We start from the raw sequence: 23,466 nt of genomic DNA, 5'->3' as shown, positions 1-23,466 counted from the left end.
CGGTTATAGGGGAATTTTTTAGCTATGGATAGCAGAGTTTCAGTTTTATACGTTTATATCTTTGAATTGAATTTCGTTTTATAATTTTTCTCAGTATAAACTAATGATTACTATATTCTTGATTATATTTCATGATAATATTTGAGTTTCATTGTGTCATGGTTCTAATATTAATGGTTTTGAGTAGAAAAATTTTTCTTTTGGCACAATAGGTTGAGTTCAGGGCTTATTATTATGGTGAGTTTTTATTTTCAGAAGTGATTTTTGGTAATCATTGTAGAACCATGTTTTATGATATAGAATCAGTTATTATAGAAGAGGGTTTATTATTCCATGGTTACATATTTATAATTTTAGGGTACAGTTACCTATGAAAATTGGTATTTGGCTGGGTTTTACATTTAATTTCACAGTTGCATTATTGATTTTGTATTGATTTTACAGTTATGATTAACCATGTTATATTTCATAGTCATTATAATATATCTCAGTTATTTCAAATTATGGTTATTCCAGGAAAATGAACAGGAAATATGGTTGATGGATAGTTACCATTTTATGATAACCAAATGGGCATGTTTCATTCACATAATTACATATTTGATTACATGTTACATTTTTGTAATATAACATTATCACTGATATAACTTTCTTTTTTTTTTTCTCGATAAATCATGGTACGTTTTAATATATGGTGCCACGAAAAAGTACAGTAATGTAATTCATTGTTTTGTTATTTTATTTTTGCGTTTGTACTGATGTGACCTACGTTAAGAAAGTGCAATTGTCACGTATTTTTGTTTAGTACACGATCACGAACACGATTTTGTTTAGTTGTCAATCTTGTTATTCATATCCAGGGCAAGGTCGTTCATTTGAGTGACAAACGTTGTTATTGATACTTTTAAACGTTCACTAATAGAAATTCATAATGAAGCTGTTATAAGACAATTATATTTTTGATGGATGAATATTTTATTCACTTTTATTTTGACTTGAATTTATTTCTCAATAAAAATATAACTAGAGTATAAGTTTTTATATTCTGATGATTTATTGTATGATTGTGATTTTGTTTTCATATGACTCATATATTGTTCTGATTTCAGAATTGTTCCAGTATATATATATATATAGGCCTATGCACTTCTAATAAATTGTATCATATCTAGGTTTCTGATTAATAATATATGCTAACCAGCCAGTCCAGTTGTTAATTGTAATATTCACGTCGAGTTTATTAATATTATTGTAAACGTTTCTCTTGATTTTTTTTATTACGATTTATTTGCGGTTGCTTCAAGTAGAGTTTTTTTGTTTGTAAGAGGTTCTGTTACGCATAAACATGTCAATTATGGTACATTTTGCGTCATTTCTCATTCTCACGACTTTTACGGCGCAACTGGAGGCAGTCAGGGTCTTCGCGGGAGTTTTCTACAAGGAGCTACGTCACGCTGTAGCGTATGAATCATCGGTTCCACTAACATACGAGGTAGATTTCCCGGCAGCTCAGCTCGACATCTTGCAGGCGGAAAGGGTGTTCTGGCCTAACTGTCAACAAGAGGATTGCAGTTTAGCGGATGCGGTAGAAGTTTTGTATAATTCTACAAACGGAATTCTTCGCAACAGTCATGCTGCTTTCAACTCTTCAATTCGTTTGGGAACTCAAGCTTCACGAAAGACCAGAGCGATCGATGTTGTCGGCGATTTTCTTCATTTTTGTTGCGCAGTCGCGACGGATGGGGAACTTCATAAGCTGGAATTCAACGAAAAACATGTAGCTGATCACCTCAACGCATTCCAAGGGTTGGTTGCAGACGACCACAAAGATTTAATTCGGATTTCTCGCAACTTGAGGCAGTTTGCTGGAAATTTTTCTCAGCAATTTCACGATGCGTATAGCAAATTAACAGACAGTATGAGATTATTCGTACAACAGAATGTATCGGAGGAGAAAACACTGTTCACAAACCAGTTATTAATTTACATTTTTCACCTCTACTCACATGTAAATATTTTATCACGGCAGGAATTCATAAATACTGCGAAGGAACGCTGTGATAAAAAGCTTTTACCCTTTTCGCTGGTACACCCCAATTTATTACGTTCAGATCTCTTCAGATTGGAGAAAGGATATAAGTCGAAAGGACACCAGTTAGCTATACCTCTATCGGATTTGCAGCGATATTTTGATCTTCCACTTACGACTTGTGTGGTGAAGGAGAACTCCATGGTGCTTAGCTTAAAGTACCGTTGGTCAGCATCGGCGGACAGTTTCAATTGCACAAGTATGTGAGGACACCTATGTATTTCGACGGCCAGATTTGTCAGCTTCAGCAGCAGGATTTCGTTTTGGCGCGGAGACAGGAGGACGGTGAGATTCAGGTCATCTCGGGAGATCATCTCTCTTCTTGTCGGGCACAGGACGATTTCTTATGCTATCTTCCGCGGCTGGTGCATGGAGGACATATGTCATCGAGATGTATGCATCACTTGTTTGCGGCGACAGAGCTGAAGGACATCCAACAATATTGCAGTTTAAGCTGTCGTCCAGCTAAGCAGGAGTTGGAGATCGTCGAATTTTCGCCTTCGGAGTATATCGTCGCGAATATACAGGCCAACACTACAGTCACTTGCGAGGGAGGTTCGTTTCATCATCTTCAACCTATTCCGGGAGCAATGTATGTGGTTTTACCCTGTCATTGCGAGATTTCGGTCGGCGGGAGAATAATGGTGAGAAAGACTTTTCCGTGTGACGCAAATGTTGATAAACAACCTCAGGTTCTCCATTACTTACCTTTGCATTGGGTTAAGTTTAATTCGTTAAAAATTGATGTTTTGCAATGGCTTTTCAAAAAATCAAGTTTGCTTTTCAGTATCACTATTTGAGTAATATTTTAATATTCAGTTTCAGAGTAAACTTTAAACCAAGTTGAATACGAATTTTGATACTTCACATTTGATATTAAGGCCAATCTGTGTTCCAGCAATCTAAAACTTTTAAAAATCATTTCGTTCAAATAGTACGCGCTGAGAAGTGGCTTCAAAAAGGCATCTTTTCACAGTAAATATTTAATTCTTTGATTTTCTTTTGGTTCATTTTGTTGTCATTGTCATTTCTCATTTGATTGTTTTTGAGTTGAATTAGTTTTTGTTGTCAATCAGTCAAATTACTCCAAATTAAAAAAAATGTTTTTCAAGCTCAAATTTTGTAAATTGATGAATTTGAATAATGCATTCATAAGAAAGGAATTATGTTTCTGATCAACAAGGAATATTTTGGTATTGGTATACCATGGGATTCTGTTCAAATAGAAGTTTTGTGCTGACAATCTGCATTTTGCAGTTGGTAAGCTAATATTATTTACTGAATATATTAAGTTATAATAATATTTTTTATAATTTCCATGACAAAGGATTTAATCATCACTTTTAACAATTAGATTTAATCCTTACATAACCTCAATATTTTAACTGTTTCTTGAATTTAATATTCCATTTTTAATATACTCCATATAATTTGTATATGAAATTCATATACTTAATTTTCAGTGAATTTATTATTTTAAAGTTCATACTATTAAAAACTATCAGTTTTTTACGTTTTATATAAGTTAGCCTACATATGTTTATCATGAGTAGGCCTATTAATAGAATTTTGAGATTTACAAGTTAGAAACTTTACATTATTATCATAGATGCATCCTTAATTGTATATTAAGAAACTAAAGTAGAAAATTCTCAAATTGTGGTGTTGTTGAAGATTCAAAATCAAAGATTGCTAAATATTATATTAGGCTACCAGACCAGGCTGAGAGCCTTTGACACTGAGACACGCGGGGTCCTTGCAAGCTGAGAAAACAGTGAGATAAAACAGTATCAAAAATATTTTCCCGGTGTGTCCCGGTGGTATCCAGGCTGGTCACTTGCGTGAGGCACCAGCCGGACACTTAGACCTGAGGTTCCTTTTGTTATAGCCGAAGCTCAATATAATATTGAATATCAATATTAAACACAACGTTAGATGTGTCAAAACTTATAGCCGGTATTATGACACCAGTCTAATTTGCTAATAGGACATGAAGTGTCTGAGGGATGTGCGTGGAATAAACGGCACTCACGCCTTATTTCTTATCAGAAATATTACACCAGGACCAGTAACCAAGACACTAGATTTTGGTGTCTTGATTGGATCACCACTGGTGGCTCTCTGATGCTTTACTTGTTGCCCAGAGCCTGGGGTTCCACTGTAATACGAGCTTGTAAGCTGTTTTAAATAGTAGTTCTGTGAATAGTAGACCTCACGCAGTATCTCATCCACAAGTACCTGATTGAAACTATAGAGCTTATGGAAATACAGAAATAGACTGGCTTCTCCACACATCTGTGTAATCACTTGTCAGCTGATTTTTATGATGAATAATTCTATAGTCTGATTTTTACTCTAATATTGGCGTATGAAGAAGGCTCCTTTTTCCTTTTATATTATCCTTCAAATGCAAAATTTCCAAAAACCTTGTATATACGTCGACGCGCAATTAAAAAGGAACATACCTGTCAAATTTAATAAATATCTATTACCTCGTTTCGCCGTAAATGCCCAACATATAAACATTCAAACATTAAGAGAAATGCCAAACCGTCGACTTGATTCTTAGACCTCACTTCGCTCGGTCAATTAAGGGTGAAATCAATTGAAAGAAAAATCATTTATTCTTATCAGTTAAATATAGTTTCTGACTGTGATTGTTATAAGTAGAAACTGGTTTTCTTTCTATTTTGAGGGAAGGAAAAAGGTTGATTCTATGTAGATTTATTCACTGTTTCAAATATATCAATATTTAATCTTTTTTCATCATCTAATAGCTAAGAATAATAAATATTGGCTATAATTTATAATTTTTACTCCCAAAATGTTCATCTGGAAAAGTGCATAGGCTAAGTTCAATACTAAACAGGGAATATATCAATTTTCTCAATCGATCTTTGACTTTTCATCTTAGAATGTTTTGTATCTAGAATTTGTTATATTTATAAAGATCAAAACAATTTAGTGATTTTGGATTCTATAATATATTAGTCTCTACGTCTTGATTTTAATCACACTATCAATTACCTTATACATTTTTAATTTGACATTTCTTTTCTTTTTTCAGATTTTTGTATTCTGGCGACAAATATTCGACTTTCTTGGGTACATGTGGGGGCCAATCTTTATAAACTTCTTTCAAATTATATTTGTTATATTTGGGTTTTTCGGCGCTTGTCAATATAGAGCAAAATACACAATATCTGTAAGTTTCACACAATTATGTTTATCTTAGTGGGATTAGTAAAAAATGTTCTTATATAGGCCAAAGTAGGCTACTATTTCATCACTCACACTTGTAAATTACCATTCAACATATTTCTGTAGAACATATATAAGTTATACCATTTAGCTCCTAATATGTTATCCAACACTGGTCGAGTACTTGATCTGTTCAATCAATAGTCCGATGATGATGATGATAATAATAATAATAATAATAGTGGTTTTGTGCATAACATAGACATGCCGCCAGGGCATGTTCATAAGACCAACAAGTTCGCAGATGGACAGTCAGAACAGAAAGTGAAACACAAATATTTACACAAAAAAATCAACCAGGCATCAGGCAAGTGCACTATTGGGAAAAGTAGCTACTTACAGTTGCCGTGTCACATTCAAAAAATTCCCTTAATGAGTAAAAGGGATTCTCCTGTAGGAACGTCTCCAGTCTTCTCCTCAAGATTGCCTTAGGTAAACTTCTGGCGGAAACAGGCAGCTTGTTGAGGATGTTTACTAACTGGTAGGCCAAGCTGCTCTGAGTCCTCCCCAATCCACAGTGAGGGAGGTTCAGCCTGTGACTGTTGCTGGTGTCATGCTGATGAAAGTCTCCTCTGATAGGCATGGCATTAAGTCCCCGAGAAGCTGTTATGACAGACCTGAAAATGTAGAGGTTGAAGACCGTCAGAATGCGCCCCCTTACAAATAGTGGCTTGCAATTTGTCAGATAATCAGCCCCACACGGCCGATGAGACAATTAAGAATGCATAGCTACTTTATTAATTAAAATCGCATAACTGTGATGAGGGAATGTCAACAGTCTCAAAATATTTTAAAATGAGAGATTTTTATGTTATTTTAAGAGAAAAAGATGCTTAAAACAAACAATGTTGAAATATTTACTTATAAAGTATTTCATTAGGGCTACTTACCTTTTAGTTGAAAAATAATCCTATAGTAAGTTTACTCTTTTTTATTCTGTATTAAAACTTATTTAATTTACTATGGCATTATTTCTCAGCTAACTTTGAAATAATACTATCTGACATTTGTATATTCTATCTATTGATTTCTCTGTTGAAAGCAATTTTCAGATTTCAAGTAAGATTAGTTGGTTTTATAGAGGAAAGTTAATTTTTGATGAAAACAATAGCTTATTATTATGTTGAAAACTAGGATATGATCACATTGGATACACGTATAAGCAAGTGTACGCGTGGTCATACATGACTAAAAGACCAAAATAGGAACACTTACACTAATGTTTAGAGGATGAAATAACCTTTGCATAATAATACGTTTTTCAAATCAAGTGTAGCATACTTGCTTTTTGTTTCTTGTAATATCGTACTTCTGTTGACAGTACACTGTTTGGACTATTTTCTGGTGTGCCTGGAATGTCTTCATATTCTGCTTCTATCTGAATGTTGGAGGATTAAATAGGGTATGTTGTAATTGATTTACTTATTCTCATCAAAGCCATATTATCAAATATACTATATACTCTTTTCGAATGGTTTGGTCATTTTGAGTAAGATCGCATCCAACATTTTTATGTTCAGACAAGCTCCTTGGACTTTCTTATTTTTTTGTTAATTGAATAAAATATAGAATATTGTTTGTGGAAAGCATCCAATGGCGGCTCTGAGTAAAAAAAACAAGTGGGACACTACCTATTTTCAATTGGATTGAAATAGTGGCCACAGAAGCATCACATAAGTTATTAACACTTCTTGTGGTCACTAGGAAGTCAATCAGATTCCACAATTGTGTACATTGATAGACGGTACTCGAATCATGTCATAAATAAGAAAATTGTAATAATATTTTTGAATAAAAACTGGAAATATGGAACAAAATTAATTATTATTGAATCTTTTCAATTATTAAATTTCCTTCAAAATTACAGGAAGGAGCGCCTCCTTGCTGTAGCCGTCACTGCTAGCAACTAGCCATTAGTTGTAGTTATTGTTAAAGCGTAGTTTAATAATTAAGTCATGAAGCGGCAGTTCTAGGTAGAAAGAACAAGGCGCATTATTCCAAGCTAGGTAGATAGATACAGGTACGTACAGTTACCTACATATACAGAAACCTTATATATAGTAGATCTGTTTAGATAGATCTGTTTTGGCATTAGCTACATGTCAGAAAATTATTAAGCAAATGCTAAAGGTCCATTAGATGATAAGACTAGACTTTACGATACAGTGGTGGACTGATAAGAAGATCCCTAGGTGTTCAGTACGAGGTAGAAGGAGGCAACTGCGCATGTCTAACTGCTATATTCCTAATTATAAAATTACGTCATGCTGAATTGAATTGCAGCCTTTATTTATCTTCATTTCTCTTAATTGCAGACTGTTATTTTTATTTATTTTAATCCTAGGAAGGCGAAGTTAGGGCGCAGCTAGCCCTATCTTTCACTCAACCCTACTTAATGCTGGTGGTTGACTCAAATAAACTCATTAATCAATGAAAAATACACAGCTTTTTGAATTAGTGACCAATCAATAGATTTTAGTGATCAGCGTTGTAATAGTAACGATTTTTCACTAGAATTCAGAGATAAAAATTGTATTGTGTTCTTTATATTCTTAGTTACTTGATAGAATTGTTTTCTGGGCTATTAAATAAACTGTTATTGTCTGTTATTAGGAAAGCGACATTCTTGGCTTGGGGACGGGTGCCGTGAGTTGGTGGGAGAGTAACGGACCCGGTTGCAAAGCTTCGTTTCTCGGAAATCTGACTTCACTAGAAGAGTATCCTTGGAAACCTCCGCGGCCGGATATTGTCACAGGCTGTTTGGTCGAATACCAACATCTTGAAGCAATACAAGCAGCACTTCATGCTGTTCTCGCTGTAAGTACTTTGATGAGATCAATTATTTACATGTCATTGTTTTTATATTGCGGATAATGCCCACATGAGCTTTTTGCTTGTGCGTGGATAATGGAGAGGGTGATGTCAAACGTCCATGTCTATTCATTGGGATTCGAACCCGCGACCAGTTAGCACTAGGAGACTGAAGGATGCAACGCCTTAGTCGTCTCGGCTATTCTGTAAGGGTACCAACAGAACGGTCAGTTCGATATTTAGCTTTCAGTGTAAGTTGCGATCAACCTTCAAGTAACTCAAATATATTGTAAAGCATGGGTATGGACAGTACGGTTACGTCTCGATTTCTGTTCAGCACGATGACATTCATATTTTTCTATCATTCATCATCTTCAGTGTTCTGCCCTGGGGCAGGTCCCTACATGATTCCTTCTTCTCCATTCCTCTCTATTCTTTGCGATTCTCTTCAGCAAGAAGTATTTCCCCTCCTCCGTGACATCATCCACCATCTTCACTCTCTTCCGCCCCAGCACCCTCCCTCCCTCCACAACCCCTTCCATTGCCGCCACAAGGAGGCCGTCACGCCTCAGCAAGTGTCCCACCAGTTTTGCTTTTGTCTCCTTATCACTGCCATAATATTCCTTTCCTCTCCTACTCTACGCAGTACCTCCTCATTCTCTGCACCCTATCCATCCAGCTGATCCTCTCCATCTTTCTCCACACCCACATTTCGAAGGCCTCGAATCTTTTCTCCTTCTGCCTTCTGAGCGTCCAGGTTTCTGCTTCACACAAAGCACTTGGCCATATTCTTCCGCAGTTCTATTTACATCCTGCTACACACCAATCTTTTCATCTGGCTGAATGCCTTCTTTGCTCTTGCAATTCTCACTTTCACTTCTAAATCACACCGCATATCCTCTTTTATCAGACATTCAAGGTACCTGAATGATGCGATGTGATCCCATGTTGATTGTTGCTTTCTTCGGAGTCTTGCTGATCACCTTGTGATCATTTTATCATCACCTTGTGATCATTCTTGTTCTTGTGATCATCTTATCATTAAGAGATGATTAGTGATATCGATCAAGACCGAAATCTAGACCGCGACGTACTCATCCTTCTCCCATCATAGATTGTAATTTGGTTCATTAATTTGCTTCAGGTTCAGGTAATTTGATTTATTAATTGTTTAAAAAATTGATATATTCTGCGATTAAATATCTCAATATTTTTATAAATTAGATTCGAGCAATTCCAAATTCGTACATTATGGTAAAAATCACTCAATTCTAAAGGTGCGTTTTCGTTTGTGCGTAAACTTTCACAGTCGACGACGACAATCATTGTTGACATTCATATTGTCCAAATTTCAAGTGTGCTAAAACAGCTGATCAAATAACTTTTCATTGTTTGTGTTTATTATTCAAGAATCAAAACATTTCTAATAATATCAACATATTGCAATTTAAAAGTATAAAAACTATAAACTCAACCTCCTCCATTAAAACATAATTGAACATAATCGTTCAGGTTATTTAGACAAATTGAAATCCACCCAATCTGAGATCCTCACCCTGTCGTGGTCGACGACTGCATTTACGCACAAAAGAAAAGCCAGCTTAAGGTATAGACTTAATCATACAGGTAATATCAAGAAAATATTCAACTTCACAATTTTTCTGCCTTTCTCCCTCACAAACAGACACACACACAAACAATCTACACACACATACACAGCCTTCTAGTTGTTTGCATTTAATAATATTTTAATATAAATATTTAACACTAACGGTTTACTATTGCCTTTTCACAGATCTTGGGAATTTGTGGTGGCTTCTCACTCAGTCGCTCTCTTTTAGAAGATGATGATGAATGTAAGTTTGGAGAACCTAATTATTCACGTTGATTAATATTTATCTAGTTGTTAGATTTGTTATCTATTCAGGTTAAATTAGTAACATTATTTGGTTGTGAAAAATATATTTGAAACTTACAAAGAAATTCTAAAGTTTTAGAATAATCTATATTCTAATTTAATCAGCTCTCATAAACCTAGCTATATAAACTCACTTCCATTATCTCTTGCTCCAAACTCTGATCTGATCTTAATTGAATTAATTTTATACACTCAAATTTCAAAATGTTGGGAAAGATGTGATTATAATATTACTATGAAATTCATTCTCTTGATATTCTAAAGTAACTTAAGCTTAGTAGTTTGATAAAACCAAAAATTTAAATGAAGCTAACTAGAGCTAAAGTCTTATTTCATACCAATTTCTTACTATCCAAAAGCCAAAGTCTTTTTTCACTGTTCACAATTGATTAAAATTGTGTGTATGTTCATGAATAAGTTAGATGAAATCTTGGTAATGGTTCAAACATTAAATGTTAGTCATGGTTCAAACATTATAAAAAGAAAACCTCTTGGTCATGGTTCAAACATTAAATGTTAGTCATGGTTCAAACACTATAAAAAGAAAACCTATCTGTTGGCCTTGAATATTAAGCTTGATATTGTGTATTCCAGTTGACTATTTGGGCTCTTTGCAATCGAAAAGTCCTCAGCATCTTGCACTTCAGCCTATGTACGTAAATATATCATCGTGGAATTTTGTGTTTAATGTTGTGTGGAATTGTATAAATCAAATGTTTCTGTTATTTTAACTAAGTTTGAAGCTTTATTTGTTTTGTTAATTTTTAGCATTTGTGTAGTAACATGTGACTATTAAATATTGATTTCATTTCTGTACTAAAATTATCACTTTCTTTGTGATATATGACTCAAATATACTTGTGCCTGTTTATGTTCATGTTGATGAAGTATGGTTAGCGGGGTGAATTTTTTAACAACATGTTTGAGATGCCAAAATTTCCAATTGTATCGATGCATAGGTTATATCGCAAGCATCTGGGATAATGAAAAATTTGATACAATGGATTAAAATTTAGCATAGACCGACATTATTTGTCATCCAATTTTTCACTATATTTCAAAAGAAGACGACCGCAAAGCCTGCACATTTCTTACTATCTATCATCAAAAAGTTGAGAGATATTTTTATCCAATATTGTAAAATAGTAGTTCTGTGAACAGTAGACCTCACGCGGTATTCTCATCCTCAAGTACCTGATTGAAACTATAAACCTTATGGAAATACAGCAATAGGCTGGCTTCTCCACACATCTGTGTAATAACTTGTCAGCTGATTTATGATGAATAATTCTATAGTCTGATTTTTACTCTAAAATTGGCGTATGAGGGAGGCTCCTTTTTCCTTTTATATTATCCTTCAAATGCAAAATTTCCAAAAACCTTGTATATACGTCGACGCGCAATTAGAAAAGGAACATACCTGACAAATTTCATGAAAATCTATCACCTCGTTTCGCCGTAAATGCGCAACATATAAACATTTAAACATTAAGAGAAATGCCAAATCGTCGACTTGAATCTTAGACCTCACTTCGCTCGGTCAATAACATAAATGATGAGAGTCCCTTGACTCTCAGTATCACCTCTCGCTTATCATTTTTACTTTGCCAATATGACTCTTCAATTCTGTACCAACAAGAAAAGTGTTACTTAATATTATTTTCAGAGCACTTCATTTTTATACATTTTTATAAAACTTTTATTAGACACAGGAATGTTGTGGAATTTCTTCTAATGTGGAAATGAGTGAAATTGATTTTCATTTCGCCTTACTTACTCCTTGGCGCTACAGTTTATTCAGAGCCTTTACTTCCTTCAAAAAGCCTCTCCATTCGTCTCTATCGGCAGCCTTACGTCTCCATCCCTTGACACCCAGCTTCGTAGTGTCGTCCTCCACCACATCCTCCAGCCAACGCTTTCTCGGACGTCCTCTCAGCCTTCTCCCTCCTGGGTTGCTCTGAAGACCTTTTTTACAACTCTTGAGTCATTCATCCTCTCAACGTGTCCCAGCCAACTCAAACGCCTCAGTTTTATCTCGTCAACAATTTGAAATTTCTGGTACCGATCACGCAGCTCTTGATTTGATCTTATTCGCCATTCACTTTTAACATATACAGAGCCAAATATCTTTCTCAAAACCTTTCACTCCCAAATATTTAATAGATCCTCATCCTTCTTTGTCAAAACCCGTGTCTCTTCTTCATACTAATTTCGCCTTACCATATTTTCTTTTATCTACTTTTCGTCTATTTAGCCAACAACCCTCTCAAACCCCCCCCCCCCCCATTTCATCTAGTTTCAGTATATCACCAAAATTTTATAATGCGCTATCCGTTGAAGTAAGTCGTGGAGTGAGATATCTAATATTGTAGCTAAAGGCTATTGAAAAGCAAAACCGTAACTTACCTAACCTTCCCTTTCAATAAGTGAACCTTTAAAAAAATTGTTTCCTACCTAACCTACCTTTAAAAAAAAAATAAACAGAACCTTTTAGGTTATGTTCATCTAATTTTTACTTTCTTTGCCCTATTACCATAGGTAAGGAAAGTATTGCTTTCCGAAAAAAATTAAGGTACCCCAATTTCTAAATTTCTATACGTTTCAAGGTCCCCTGAGTACATAAAAGTGGTTTTTGGGTATTGGTCTGTGTGTGTGTGTGTGTGTGTGTGTGTGTGTGTGTGTGTGTGTGTGTGTGTGTGTGTGTATGTGTGTCTGTGTACACAATATCTCATCTCCCAATTAACGGAATGACTTGAAATTTGGAACTTAAGGTCCTTACAATATAAGGATCCGACACGAACAATTTCGATCAAATGCAATTTAAGATGGCGGCTAAAATGAAAAAAATTTTGTCAAAAACAGGGTTTTTCGCGATTTTCTCGAAAACGGCTTCAACGATTTTGATTAAATTTATACCTAGTATAGTCATTGATAAGCTCTATCAACTGCCACAAGTCCCATATCTGTAAAAATTTCAGGAGCTCCGCCCCATGTATGTAAAGTTTGATTCTAGATTCCCAATTATCAGGCTTCAGATTCAATTTGAACAAAAAAATTCGAGTAGAAACGATTGAGCATGAAAATCTCTACAATTAAAGTTCAGTAACATTGTCACCTAAAATTGAAAATAAGCTCGAAATTCGAGAAAATCTGATTATCCAATTGCAAACTATTGGCAACTGTTGATTCTATTAAATGATTCACTATGAAGAGCTAGCAGACCTCGTATGTCTCCAGCGTTATTGTACTGTCACCAGCTGACACAGATCTTTGTTCATAAGTAGGCTTGAAATGCGCGTGAACATTAGCGTCAGGTGATCAATTCTCATAACAGAAAGGAAAGTTGTGTGAGTGCGCCACACCAGATTTTTATTTTAGGTAGGTGATCTGAATTCCAGAAGAATTAAGTCCCTTCCTACTGTAGTACCGGTATATGAATACTCTAGTAAACAGAACTTTGTGTTGTACATTATTATCATCATTGATTTTTCTCAAGAAATTCCATTTTTTCTAGCTCCAGTTAGTAAAAGCAAAAAGCCAAATGGACCTCCACCTCTCTACTCGATTGAATACACCCCTCGACACAACAATGAAGATACCGATGACTACAGTTCGCATGAAGTGTTAGAAGGTCAGTACAATCATTCACTCAATTTATCAATTTATTCAATCTTCAATATTTATTCATAAATGGTAAGGCGACTATGGTATCCAGATTCAATTTATATTGCCAAGAAAAAACGAAAATGAAAATAATTCAATACAATAAATCTGCACTGAAGAGTAAAAGGGATTAAGTTACAAAATGTCGATTTTGACTTTTCCACATGTTCTCATTCAGAAAATGTTGCTCTTTTTTGTATAAAGGATTTAAGTCTTTGTAGTATTGCTTTAGAGTTTTTCTCATGGTAAAATGGATACATCTCAGAAAAAATCATTCATGTTTGATATAAATTATACAAGTCAACTCATAACCTTTAAAAAGTGGAATTTAATCTAATAGGTATTGGTAGAAATGATACAAGTCATCTCATATCGTTCAAGAAAAGAAATAGGTTTGATATACCCTTCAAGACGCGGCAATAGGGTATTGACATAAATTATACAAGTCAACTCAAATTAAGATCAAAAAGGGTTAAAATAGTCATAAAATACTTTGATACAAAGGGTTTAAGTCGTGCACATTTTTGTTTACACCTGTAAAAAAATGTCAATATCTGAAACCATTATTGGATTCAGTAAACATATGAAGAAATATGTAGAGCAACGATTTAATACTTTGGATAATGATTCATAAATTTCATACAGATTTTTTTGAACTTTGTTTTTGGTCTCTTGAAAAATCATGAAAACTGACTTTACACCTTTTACTCATCAGTACAGAAATTCTCATAAATATCGGAGTTTGAAATCAAAATTGGTTTGCCATCATTGTCTGTCAAAAACGTGATCATAATGAATGCCCTCATATAAAATCCACTGACTTTAAAAACGTGAATCTGACTATATGAACATAGCTCTCGGAACCGGTAGAATGCGGACAGGCTCCAATTTACGACCATCCCAACGATGACCATGTTCATTGAAGAATATTGATTCAATGCCTAACAGAATTCTGGGTTTATCCCGATTTGAAAGGTAGCAAGTTGTCTCCCTACCTCTAGACAACCTCTTTCCTATTTTAGAAGTTCACATTTTTTCGCTGGTTGCATGTTCTGGTCTTGGTGTTCTGCTTTCTCCCTATTAAAATAGAATAGAATGACCACCTTTTTTCCTGAGTGAGCGAATACCCTTGATCCTCCTCTATGTTCTATATCATCAACACATTTAGAGAAAGAGAATCAGGTATACTTGGAATATATAAAAAGCAATACTGCTTTCACTGAAACTAAAATTCTTTATTGAAATATAAATTTCAAACATGTTTTAAACAGTAAATTAATTTATAAATTTGAGAAATATCATTGAATAGATGTCAAAAATGTCTTCATCATAGGGTATCAATTTTCTTTTTTCATTTTTGTATGTTTATATCAACTCCAAATGACTAGCAGGATGTAACATTACTAGAATTTTTACTTTTTTGTATGTAAAAATAAACTAAATCAAACATAATGGCACCCCGACACATATTCAGAAATAGATGTACATTAACTAGAGCAAACATAGTGATAACCCGACAAATATTCACAAGTAGTAGGGGGTAGGCCAACTTTTCTCATTTTAGCAATTAATTAATCTTTATTATTACTACTTAGTAAACAATTATTGTAGCTTATAATGTTTTATCTAATCGAAATGTCTAATATTCTGAATCAATTCCTCTGGTCGCGTCGTATCCTCGACCAGAGAAATCATTCCGCTGACGCTCAATCATTTCTTGTAAATAATTGCAATTTTGAGCTACTGATAACTCTACAAAAATACTCAGTATTTAATACTCAGTAAAGTATCAGTACTCTGTAAACAATATTGTAGCTTATAATGGTTTTGCAGCTCTGGTTTTGTCGTACCCACGACCGCCAGACGCTCAAGCATTTCTTGTAAATCATTGCTATTTCGTGCTACTGATATCTCTACAAAAATATATTGATGTCTGAATTGTGTGTTGAGATGGTGACAATCGCCTGCCCTCGTCGAGACCAATGACGCCGCGCCGAGTGAAGCGACGTAGCATCAACTCGAGGGGCAGCAGTGGGGGCGGCACCCTGCTCAACCCGCCTCCGCCGCCCCACTACAACAACATCCCGCCCCCGCAGCGCCGCTCCACTCGCTCGTCCACCCGATCCTCGGGCCGCCACCGACACAAAACAGCACATCAGAACCCTGTGACACGTATCATCGATCATCAACAGCAAAAAGGTAAATTACTGTGCAGTATCACTGGCCTAATATATTTATGAATTCGATAGTTTTCTTACTAAGAGGGCAATTTCAACTAATCTGCATTATAGTTATATTTTTTTGATGCTGGTAAGTTAGGTATAGTTCTGTACTGCTGTTTTGCGTTGATGATGCATGTATGTTTTGTATACAGTCGAACCTCTCTATAACGAACCTCCACTTAACGAAATCCTCTAGACAACGAATTTTTACCTGGTCTCATGACATTTTAGAGTTTTTGCTGCTTATTTACCTCTATTTAACGAATTTCGAACCTCTCAACAACAAAGTTTTCTCTTGACTTCAACATACAAAGTGTAGTGTGTATAGGAATCAGACGATCATTTTCAAGGAATTCTTTAGTTTGAGCAGAAAGGTCAATAGACTAAAAATAATGGCAATTCAGGTAGGAAGAAGGAAGAAGATAGAGTGGTAGACAGTCAATAGAGCAATAGAGGGTGAAACACATGTCGGAAATTGAATGCAAGCTACTGGATATTGAATTCCAAGAGCTTTCAAGTTGAAATAAGATTAATATTTTATCCAATTCCCTTTAATATTCTTATTAGTTCATAGAGTATTTCATTATCATTTTCCCATGTCATTTGGGGTGGGCTCTCCGTATCAATTTGCGCCATTCTTCTCTGTCTTTTGTCTTTTGTCGATGGGTTCATTATTGTAGACCAGACAGGTGAACGACTGGACTTTTTCCCCCCATTCTTGCTTTTGTCACTCATTTCAATTCTTTGAACTGACTATGATGATGATTATGATGACTGTGACGAACCTGAGGAGAAGAATCCGTCAGATCAAGAAGTTCTAGAGGTTTTCAAAATTATCAGGCAAGGATTAAAACTGAAAAATAGTGTACCAGACATGTCCGACTGTTTGAATAAATGTGAGTCGTTTATCAAACATGATGTTTTATTCAAATGCAAAATTCAACCGATATTACTCACTTTTCAAATATAAAACAAAAAAATAGGAAATTTGAGTTATTATAGTGAAGATATTGACAAAATAACCGTATTTTGCGTTCCATCTAATAGTAGTGTAAACAATTGAAAAATATTGCTACAGAATATGTACTTTGATTAAACTCTACTAATAGTACAAATCAAGCTTTCTGGAAATAAATTGGTGAGTTTATTTACTTATTACGTTCTACAAATATTCAAAAAATATGTTTTTTATCGACAGCATGAATTTTCAAATTTCCATATTAATATTGGCCTAATAGATACCCTACCTACGTTCGCGATGATATGTTTCATTTACCATATTCATTTATTTACCTCCGTGATACGATATTATAAGATCCATAGGATCGTGGCAGTTTTTTTGACAGTACCTCTCAATAACGAATACCTCTCGACAGCGAATTTTTTCTCGGGATAATCGACTTCGTTATATAGAGGTTCGACTGTATTTTGTATTCATACCTGTGATAGTTTCAAGCTGATATTGTCCGTGCAAACCTTAGGCTGGTCACTAACGATAGGACATGCATAAAATGAATGTCGTCAGACATTGTTGTGCCATCACAGCGGACAGCTTCGAGCAAAATTTCTTGAGGTTAGGTTTTGTATCTCCGATTTTTGTTGTTTATTTTTCTTCGCTTCTCTGAGGTTAAATTATTTTTCTATAATTATAATTTGTAATTTTCCAGTGGTTTTTGTTGTTAATGGTTGTCTATTTTATGTTAAAAACCTCTTGCTGATGTATGTTATACCGTCAGTTGCCAGCCTTAGTTTGCAGCAAGGGGCTTTATGGCCAGTGTTATCTCTTACGAGAATAGGAGCACATTGTTGCCTTTTTTATATGATTCTATCCTAATGATCTACACTCTCTGATCCATCCCCTATCTTTCTCACATACAATAAAATTACAGGATTTCGGGCTTATGTGAAATCTGGCAGCTCTGTACTACATGAGAGTAAATCTGCAATCTAAGGTTTTCACAGGCTATAGTTAAGTTCCACATCACTGTCATGCTGTTAATCAAGACCGCTCTTAGCTTTTAGTTTTTCACTACTATGGGTCTCTTCAGACTTGTAGTAGTTGATTATACAGAGTGAGTCATATGTATGGGAACCCTTCAATACATTGGAGACTGTTGTAGATATAATACTGTAACTTCCAGTTACCAATAACTAAGTTATTAGTCAAATACTCTACTTTTTGACGTACAACTGAATTTCAAACCCTCATGAGGGGGTGACTTAGGGGTTGTTACTCGAATATTTTAAATGTAAACACCCATTGTTTGTTACACCATTTTAAAGGCCTTCTCAAAACTAGAAAGATGACAACAATAAAAATGCTCTATGATACTACTTTTATCCAAAATGGCGGCTGATTAAAATGTATCTTTCTTCAAAAACTCAAACTTCAATCAGCTACCATTTTGAATAAAAGTATCATAGAACATTTCTATTGATGTCATCTTTCTAGTTTTAAGAAGGCCTTTAAAACTATGTATCACACAATGGGTGTTTACGTTCAAAATATTTGAGTTACAACCCCTCATTTCTTCAAAAACTAAAACTTCAATCAGCCGCCATTTTGGATGCAAGTATCAAAGAACATTTTTGTTGATGCCGTCTTTCTTGTTTTAAAAAGGCTTTTAAAATGATGTACCACAAAATGGGTGTTTACATTCAAAATATTCGAGTTACAACCCCTAAGTCACCCCCTTATGAGGGTTTGAAATTCAGTTGTACGTCAAAAGGTAGAGTATTTGACCAATAACTTATCCTGAAATAGTCAATAGTCAAAATTCTTTATTACATATTCTTCAAGAATAGCAATTGTTGTCAAGAATAAAAAAATATATAATTAGATATATTTGAATTGTTTGTATTTACAATTATATTTTTTCACTGCCAGTCTGTGTCTCTAGTTTCAAGAAATTCCCATAGTTCGTACATGGGCCTTCCTTTGAGAAACTCACTAAGTCTTTTTTTCAATGTCACACAATCCAGCCTCTTTATCTTCTCCGGTAGGTGATTCCACAGTTTTCTGCCCACGTATGAAGGTTTCTCTTGGAAGATAGCAGTCCTGTGCCTTGGGAGTACATAGTTGTCTGCCTGCCGAGTGACGTATTTATGAACATCTGTGCCTCTCTGGAGATTTAGTCAGCTAACATGGGTGATGACTTCCATGATGTAGATGTTGGTCACCGTCATGATGCCCAGATGACGGAAGGCATCTCGACATGTCTCTCTTTGTTTGAGACTTGCCAGCACTCTTATAGCCCTCTTCTGATGTGTGAGAACCCTCTTTAGATTGCCCGCAGACGATCCCCCCCACACAATAAGACCATATCTCAGGTGGGACTCTACCAGGGCATGGTATGCTGCTTTTGCCTCTTCCAGTGTTGCAATACACTTCACTCTTCTTACCACATAGATTCCTGAGCCTAGTTTCTTGCATACTGAATCCACATGTGCGTTCCATGATAGGCCCCTGTCTATTGTAATGCCCAAAAATTCAACCTTGCTCTCATCTATGCTGCATGTGTTTGTTAATTGGACCCCTCTTTTACTGAAATTAACTTCAATTGTTTTTGAGGCATTCATAACAACATCTACAGTATTATATCAAGAAGTTACAGTATTATATCTACAACAGTCTCCAATTTATTGAAGGGTTCCCATACAATATGACTCATTCTGTATAATAAATACAATCCTAATAATTACTGATGTATATTGCTTAGTTTGAGTGATAGTATAATGTTGGAATGTGATTGCAGCAGCGGCGGCAGCTTCGTCGCACAGTGTGGACCAGTTGGGGAACAGGGGCTCCCTGTACGGGGGGCACTGCAACCCCCTCTACCAGCAGAGCTCGACGCACTCACTGGACCAAGAGTGCGAGCGACCGCCGTCGGCTCGCTCCACTTACTCCAACTACCATGGCTCGCGCGCCTTCAGCTATGTGGGGGGCATCGCCACGCCCCAAGTGCCCCCGCCACACCCCAACCGCCACTCGTCCGCCTTCCTCAGCGGCGGTCCCCCTGCCTACAATCTGCACAGCAACGTCGACTCCGAAACTGTCATTTAACCGTTCACTAAGCTACTTTATAGTAAGTTACGCAATATGCGGGAGCTACTTAAATTAGGTTTAAATTTAACAGATTTTCGAAAGACTTTCAAAGACTTCGTGCTGCTGAGAATGTCGAAAGACTTCAGACGTAGTTTAAATCAAATCTTTTGACAATCTACCCATCAGTAGAATAATTATTGATCTCCAAGTTCCCAGTGGAATGTTTGTTGAATTTTCGCATAGCAACGTCGACTATTCACGTTGACCTTATTTATTGTCGAATTATGTTGCCTACTTGAAAGTAAGTTACTATATTTATATAATATGTTATAGAAAATGCTGAAATTACTCGAATTACGTACCATCAATCAACACGTGTCCAAATAGGTTTCAGACACAGTTTAAATCAAACCCTTTGACAATCCACTTGTTAGTAAATTAATTATAGAATTTCTTTATTCCAGAGGAATGTTTGACATAATATCTGACAATTATTCTCTGAACCGGTATTTTTTCGTCCAACAATTTGTATAGCAACGTTGAATCTGAAACTATCATTCAATTTTGAATTTTAGAGGTTACATAAATTGCTGATGTACCATGTGTGTAGATAGATTCCAGACTTAGTATAACGCTAAACCATTGACAATTCAGTTATGAGTGCAATAGTAATAATGACTAATCAATATTAATCTCTTTAGATGTTGAAATATCTCATAGGGATTATAATATCTGAATTCAGATGACTTTTCAAAAGAGCTTTACATTACAAATTAATGAATATGAAACAATTTATTTTAAATATTTGAACGAATATGAACCTCACATAGGTATATTATGCTGGGGTGATTCATTATTGATCCCCAGTATTCCAGTGGAATACTTTATAAGAAACACTATCAGATAATATATACCTACCTATATATAAAACTTTAAGAATCATTTTAATCATTGTTTGAACGGAATTAATTATTTTCGTTTGTAAATGCTCATTTGTTTGCAAGATTGATTGATTTCCAATCTGTCTGGCAGACTTTGTTTTATACAAACTAATCAAGCTGTTTTTGTCAGCTAACGCTTTACATTGATATTGTTATATAATAATAATAATCAACTTGTACTTCACAAAACTAATACATAATTTGTACATAATTAGCATAGGCTATAATTATTAAGAGTGTAACTAGCCGACTATATTTTTTAGTCTAAATATTGTAACATTCTTCTTTCTAATAATTGTATTTGGTTGAAAATTTCAAATGTCTTAATGAGGGTTGTTTCTGCTTTCAATAATTTTATTAGTATTGGTGTGATGGTTCATCCTAGTGATGGTTTGGAGTAATGATGGTTGTGAAATGAGCCATTGTACACTAAATTGACATGCCCCAAAAATTGGGTCGTGCGCCTGCTCACTAATATTCTGAATGTCAATATTGGGAACAGCTTTTATTTCATTGGTGTGAGTTGTTCAACTAGACGTTAAATGCTAGAAGCTATTTTTCTTTCCGCGACAAACCTACTTACGAACAAAAACCCATGTAGTCATCATCCTGCAAAAAACTTGGCTACTCTATACGGGTGTTCTTGCTTGGACTGATCGCTGGAACCAAAGCGTCTGAAGCAGAGGCAGTAATTTTTTGGATCCTGCAAGAACCATTTTGCTAAATAACTATTGGAGGTAGTACGGTACTGACTGAAGTAGAATTGGTCCGATTATCTTCTATTTTATCATAATATATATCGTAGGTCTATGTTCACCTACGGAAAAATTGTTACGACTTTTACTTCCTCTAAATGGTAAAGTTTGGCCATCTTCCCTACAACATCGGGAGCGGTAAACCGCCACCGCGCACCGGTCCGAAGACCTCACTAAATCATTCAATCGTAGGCCTCATCTTATTGCCAACCTTACAAATTTAGACTGCACCTGAAGCTTGGCTTAATATGTCCTCGTCTTATTCCCCACCGAACAAATAAGAATGTTACAGTTCACCCTAGCCACTGCTAGCTCCAGTCACTTATTTATATTTAGACCGGTGACAAAAACCGATTTTGCAGAGCCGAACAAAGTGTGCGATGAGCATGAGCTTGAAAAAAGCAAACTCTTTAGGCCCATGTTATACGAGCGCTAATGACGCGAGAAACAGGGCGTTGAATACGTTGAATGTTATACGTGGCGCTACCAACGCGGCGCTAAACACGCAACGCTAACGCGTACCCATGTTATACGAGCGCTAATGCTGCGGCGTTAACGCGGTTTTGGAAACGCTGAACCAAGTTGCTGACAGCGCGTTATCTGCAAGTCGGCCAATAGTTGATCAACGATGAATAGTGTTAGGCTGCATGGATTCATTCATATTTTAGAAACATCTGAAGAATATAATAGGAGTGATAGACGGTGGAGTACACACCCTTTACTTGGCACTCGTAAGATCGTCGGTTGCATCTTTTGATGAACTGCTTGGAGCCGTGTGTGATAGGATACAGAAGAGTGATACAGTTGTTATGAAGAGGAGTATAGAACCTGCAGAGAGGCTGGTAACAACCTTGACGTAGGTTTGTTATTGTCCTTTTGTGTGGGAGTCATTTCCTGCCAGGTCTCATAGATAGCTCCCCAACTTCACTCCAGCACTTAGTCTTCAATTGTCTATTACTGTAGTCACTCGATTTGACAACGTACAAGGGTGGCAGCTTTTCAATAAGGTAAATTAACTTTTCAGTATCAAACATAGCGTTGCCTTGGCAGTTTGCGCTAGCAACGCTCAGCGCCGGGCTAACGCGTACTTGCCGGCGTTGATGACGCTTGAAAGTACCATTGCCCTGTTAACCCGACGCTAAAAACGCCGCGTTATCAGCGCACGTATAACATGGGCCTTAGGAACTACATTTGCAGTGTAGTTATTGTTCCAACTAGCAATTTACAGTGTGTAGTAATTGTGCCTTCTTATGTACCTGAAATGATGAAATTTTTATTGTAATTCTTGTTGGATTTTCATCTGACAAATCAGAAAAATAGGATTCATATATTTAAGGAAAAAAATCATAGATAATAATGTAATGCATTTATCGTAATTACAGTGAGGTTATGAACTTCCATTTGCTTATTCTATTATCATCGTCACGTGTCAGAAAATTCGTTTATAATAATTATTCTAATAAGAAAATTAGAGATTATTGTACAATATAATTTTCCAGAAATTTGAAAACGAAAATTCATAGGATTTATGAACTTTTTCTCACAATTTTATACATACCAGTTTCTTACACTTGATTTTTAGCTTTTCTTGTTCTCCATAGAAGTCTTCCAATCTGTTATTATTCATTATATTTGTTTTCTTCTTTAGTCTACATTTTTTGTCAATTTGGCGTTTTTAATGCAGAATATATGAATAGTTGTGGTCTGATGAGTTGAACCCTACATTTTCGGTGCGGAGTCGGGAGGAAGTTGAGGTGGAGA

The 23,466-nt window shown here is 35.5% G+C and overlaps 1 protein-coding gene across 2 annotated transcripts; it reads left to right on the top strand.

Annotated features, from left to right (window-relative positions):
* The first annotated feature begins 3,069 nt into the window (after positions 1–3,069).
* LOC111055024 (sodium/potassium-transporting ATPase subunit beta-1-interacting protein) lies at positions 3,070–21,784 on the top strand. 2 transcript variants are annotated; one of them, XM_022342168.2, is made up of 8 exons: positions 3,070–3,349; positions 5,157–5,294; positions 6,672–6,752; positions 7,964–8,167; positions 9,957–10,017; positions 13,594–13,710; positions 15,693–15,941; positions 19,720–21,784. In XM_022342168.2, exons 1-8 carry the CDS (start codon positions 3,296–3,298, stop codon positions 20,025–20,027), a joined length of 1,212 nt encoding a protein of 403 aa, XP_022197860.1. In that variant the 5' UTR covers positions 3,070–3,295; the 3' UTR covers positions 20,028–21,784. The 2 variants fall into 2 exon arrangements, with proteins under 2 accessions (XP_022197860.1, XP_022197861.1); XM_022342169.2 differs by having other exon boundaries at positions 3,099–3,349; positions 19,723–21,784.
* The last annotated feature ends 1,682 nt before the right edge of the window (positions 21,785–23,466 follow it).

This window comes from Nilaparvata lugens, chromosome 1 (genome assembly GCF_014356525.2).
Source record: "Nilaparvata lugens isolate BPH chromosome 1, ASM1435652v1, whole genome shotgun sequence".
In the NCBI taxonomy this organism is placed as follows: domain Eukaryota; kingdom Metazoa; phylum Arthropoda; class Insecta; order Hemiptera; family Delphacidae; genus Nilaparvata; species Nilaparvata lugens.
The sequence above is the reverse complement of the archived record's forward strand: the minus strand, read 5'-3'. Positions and strand labels throughout refer to the sequence as shown.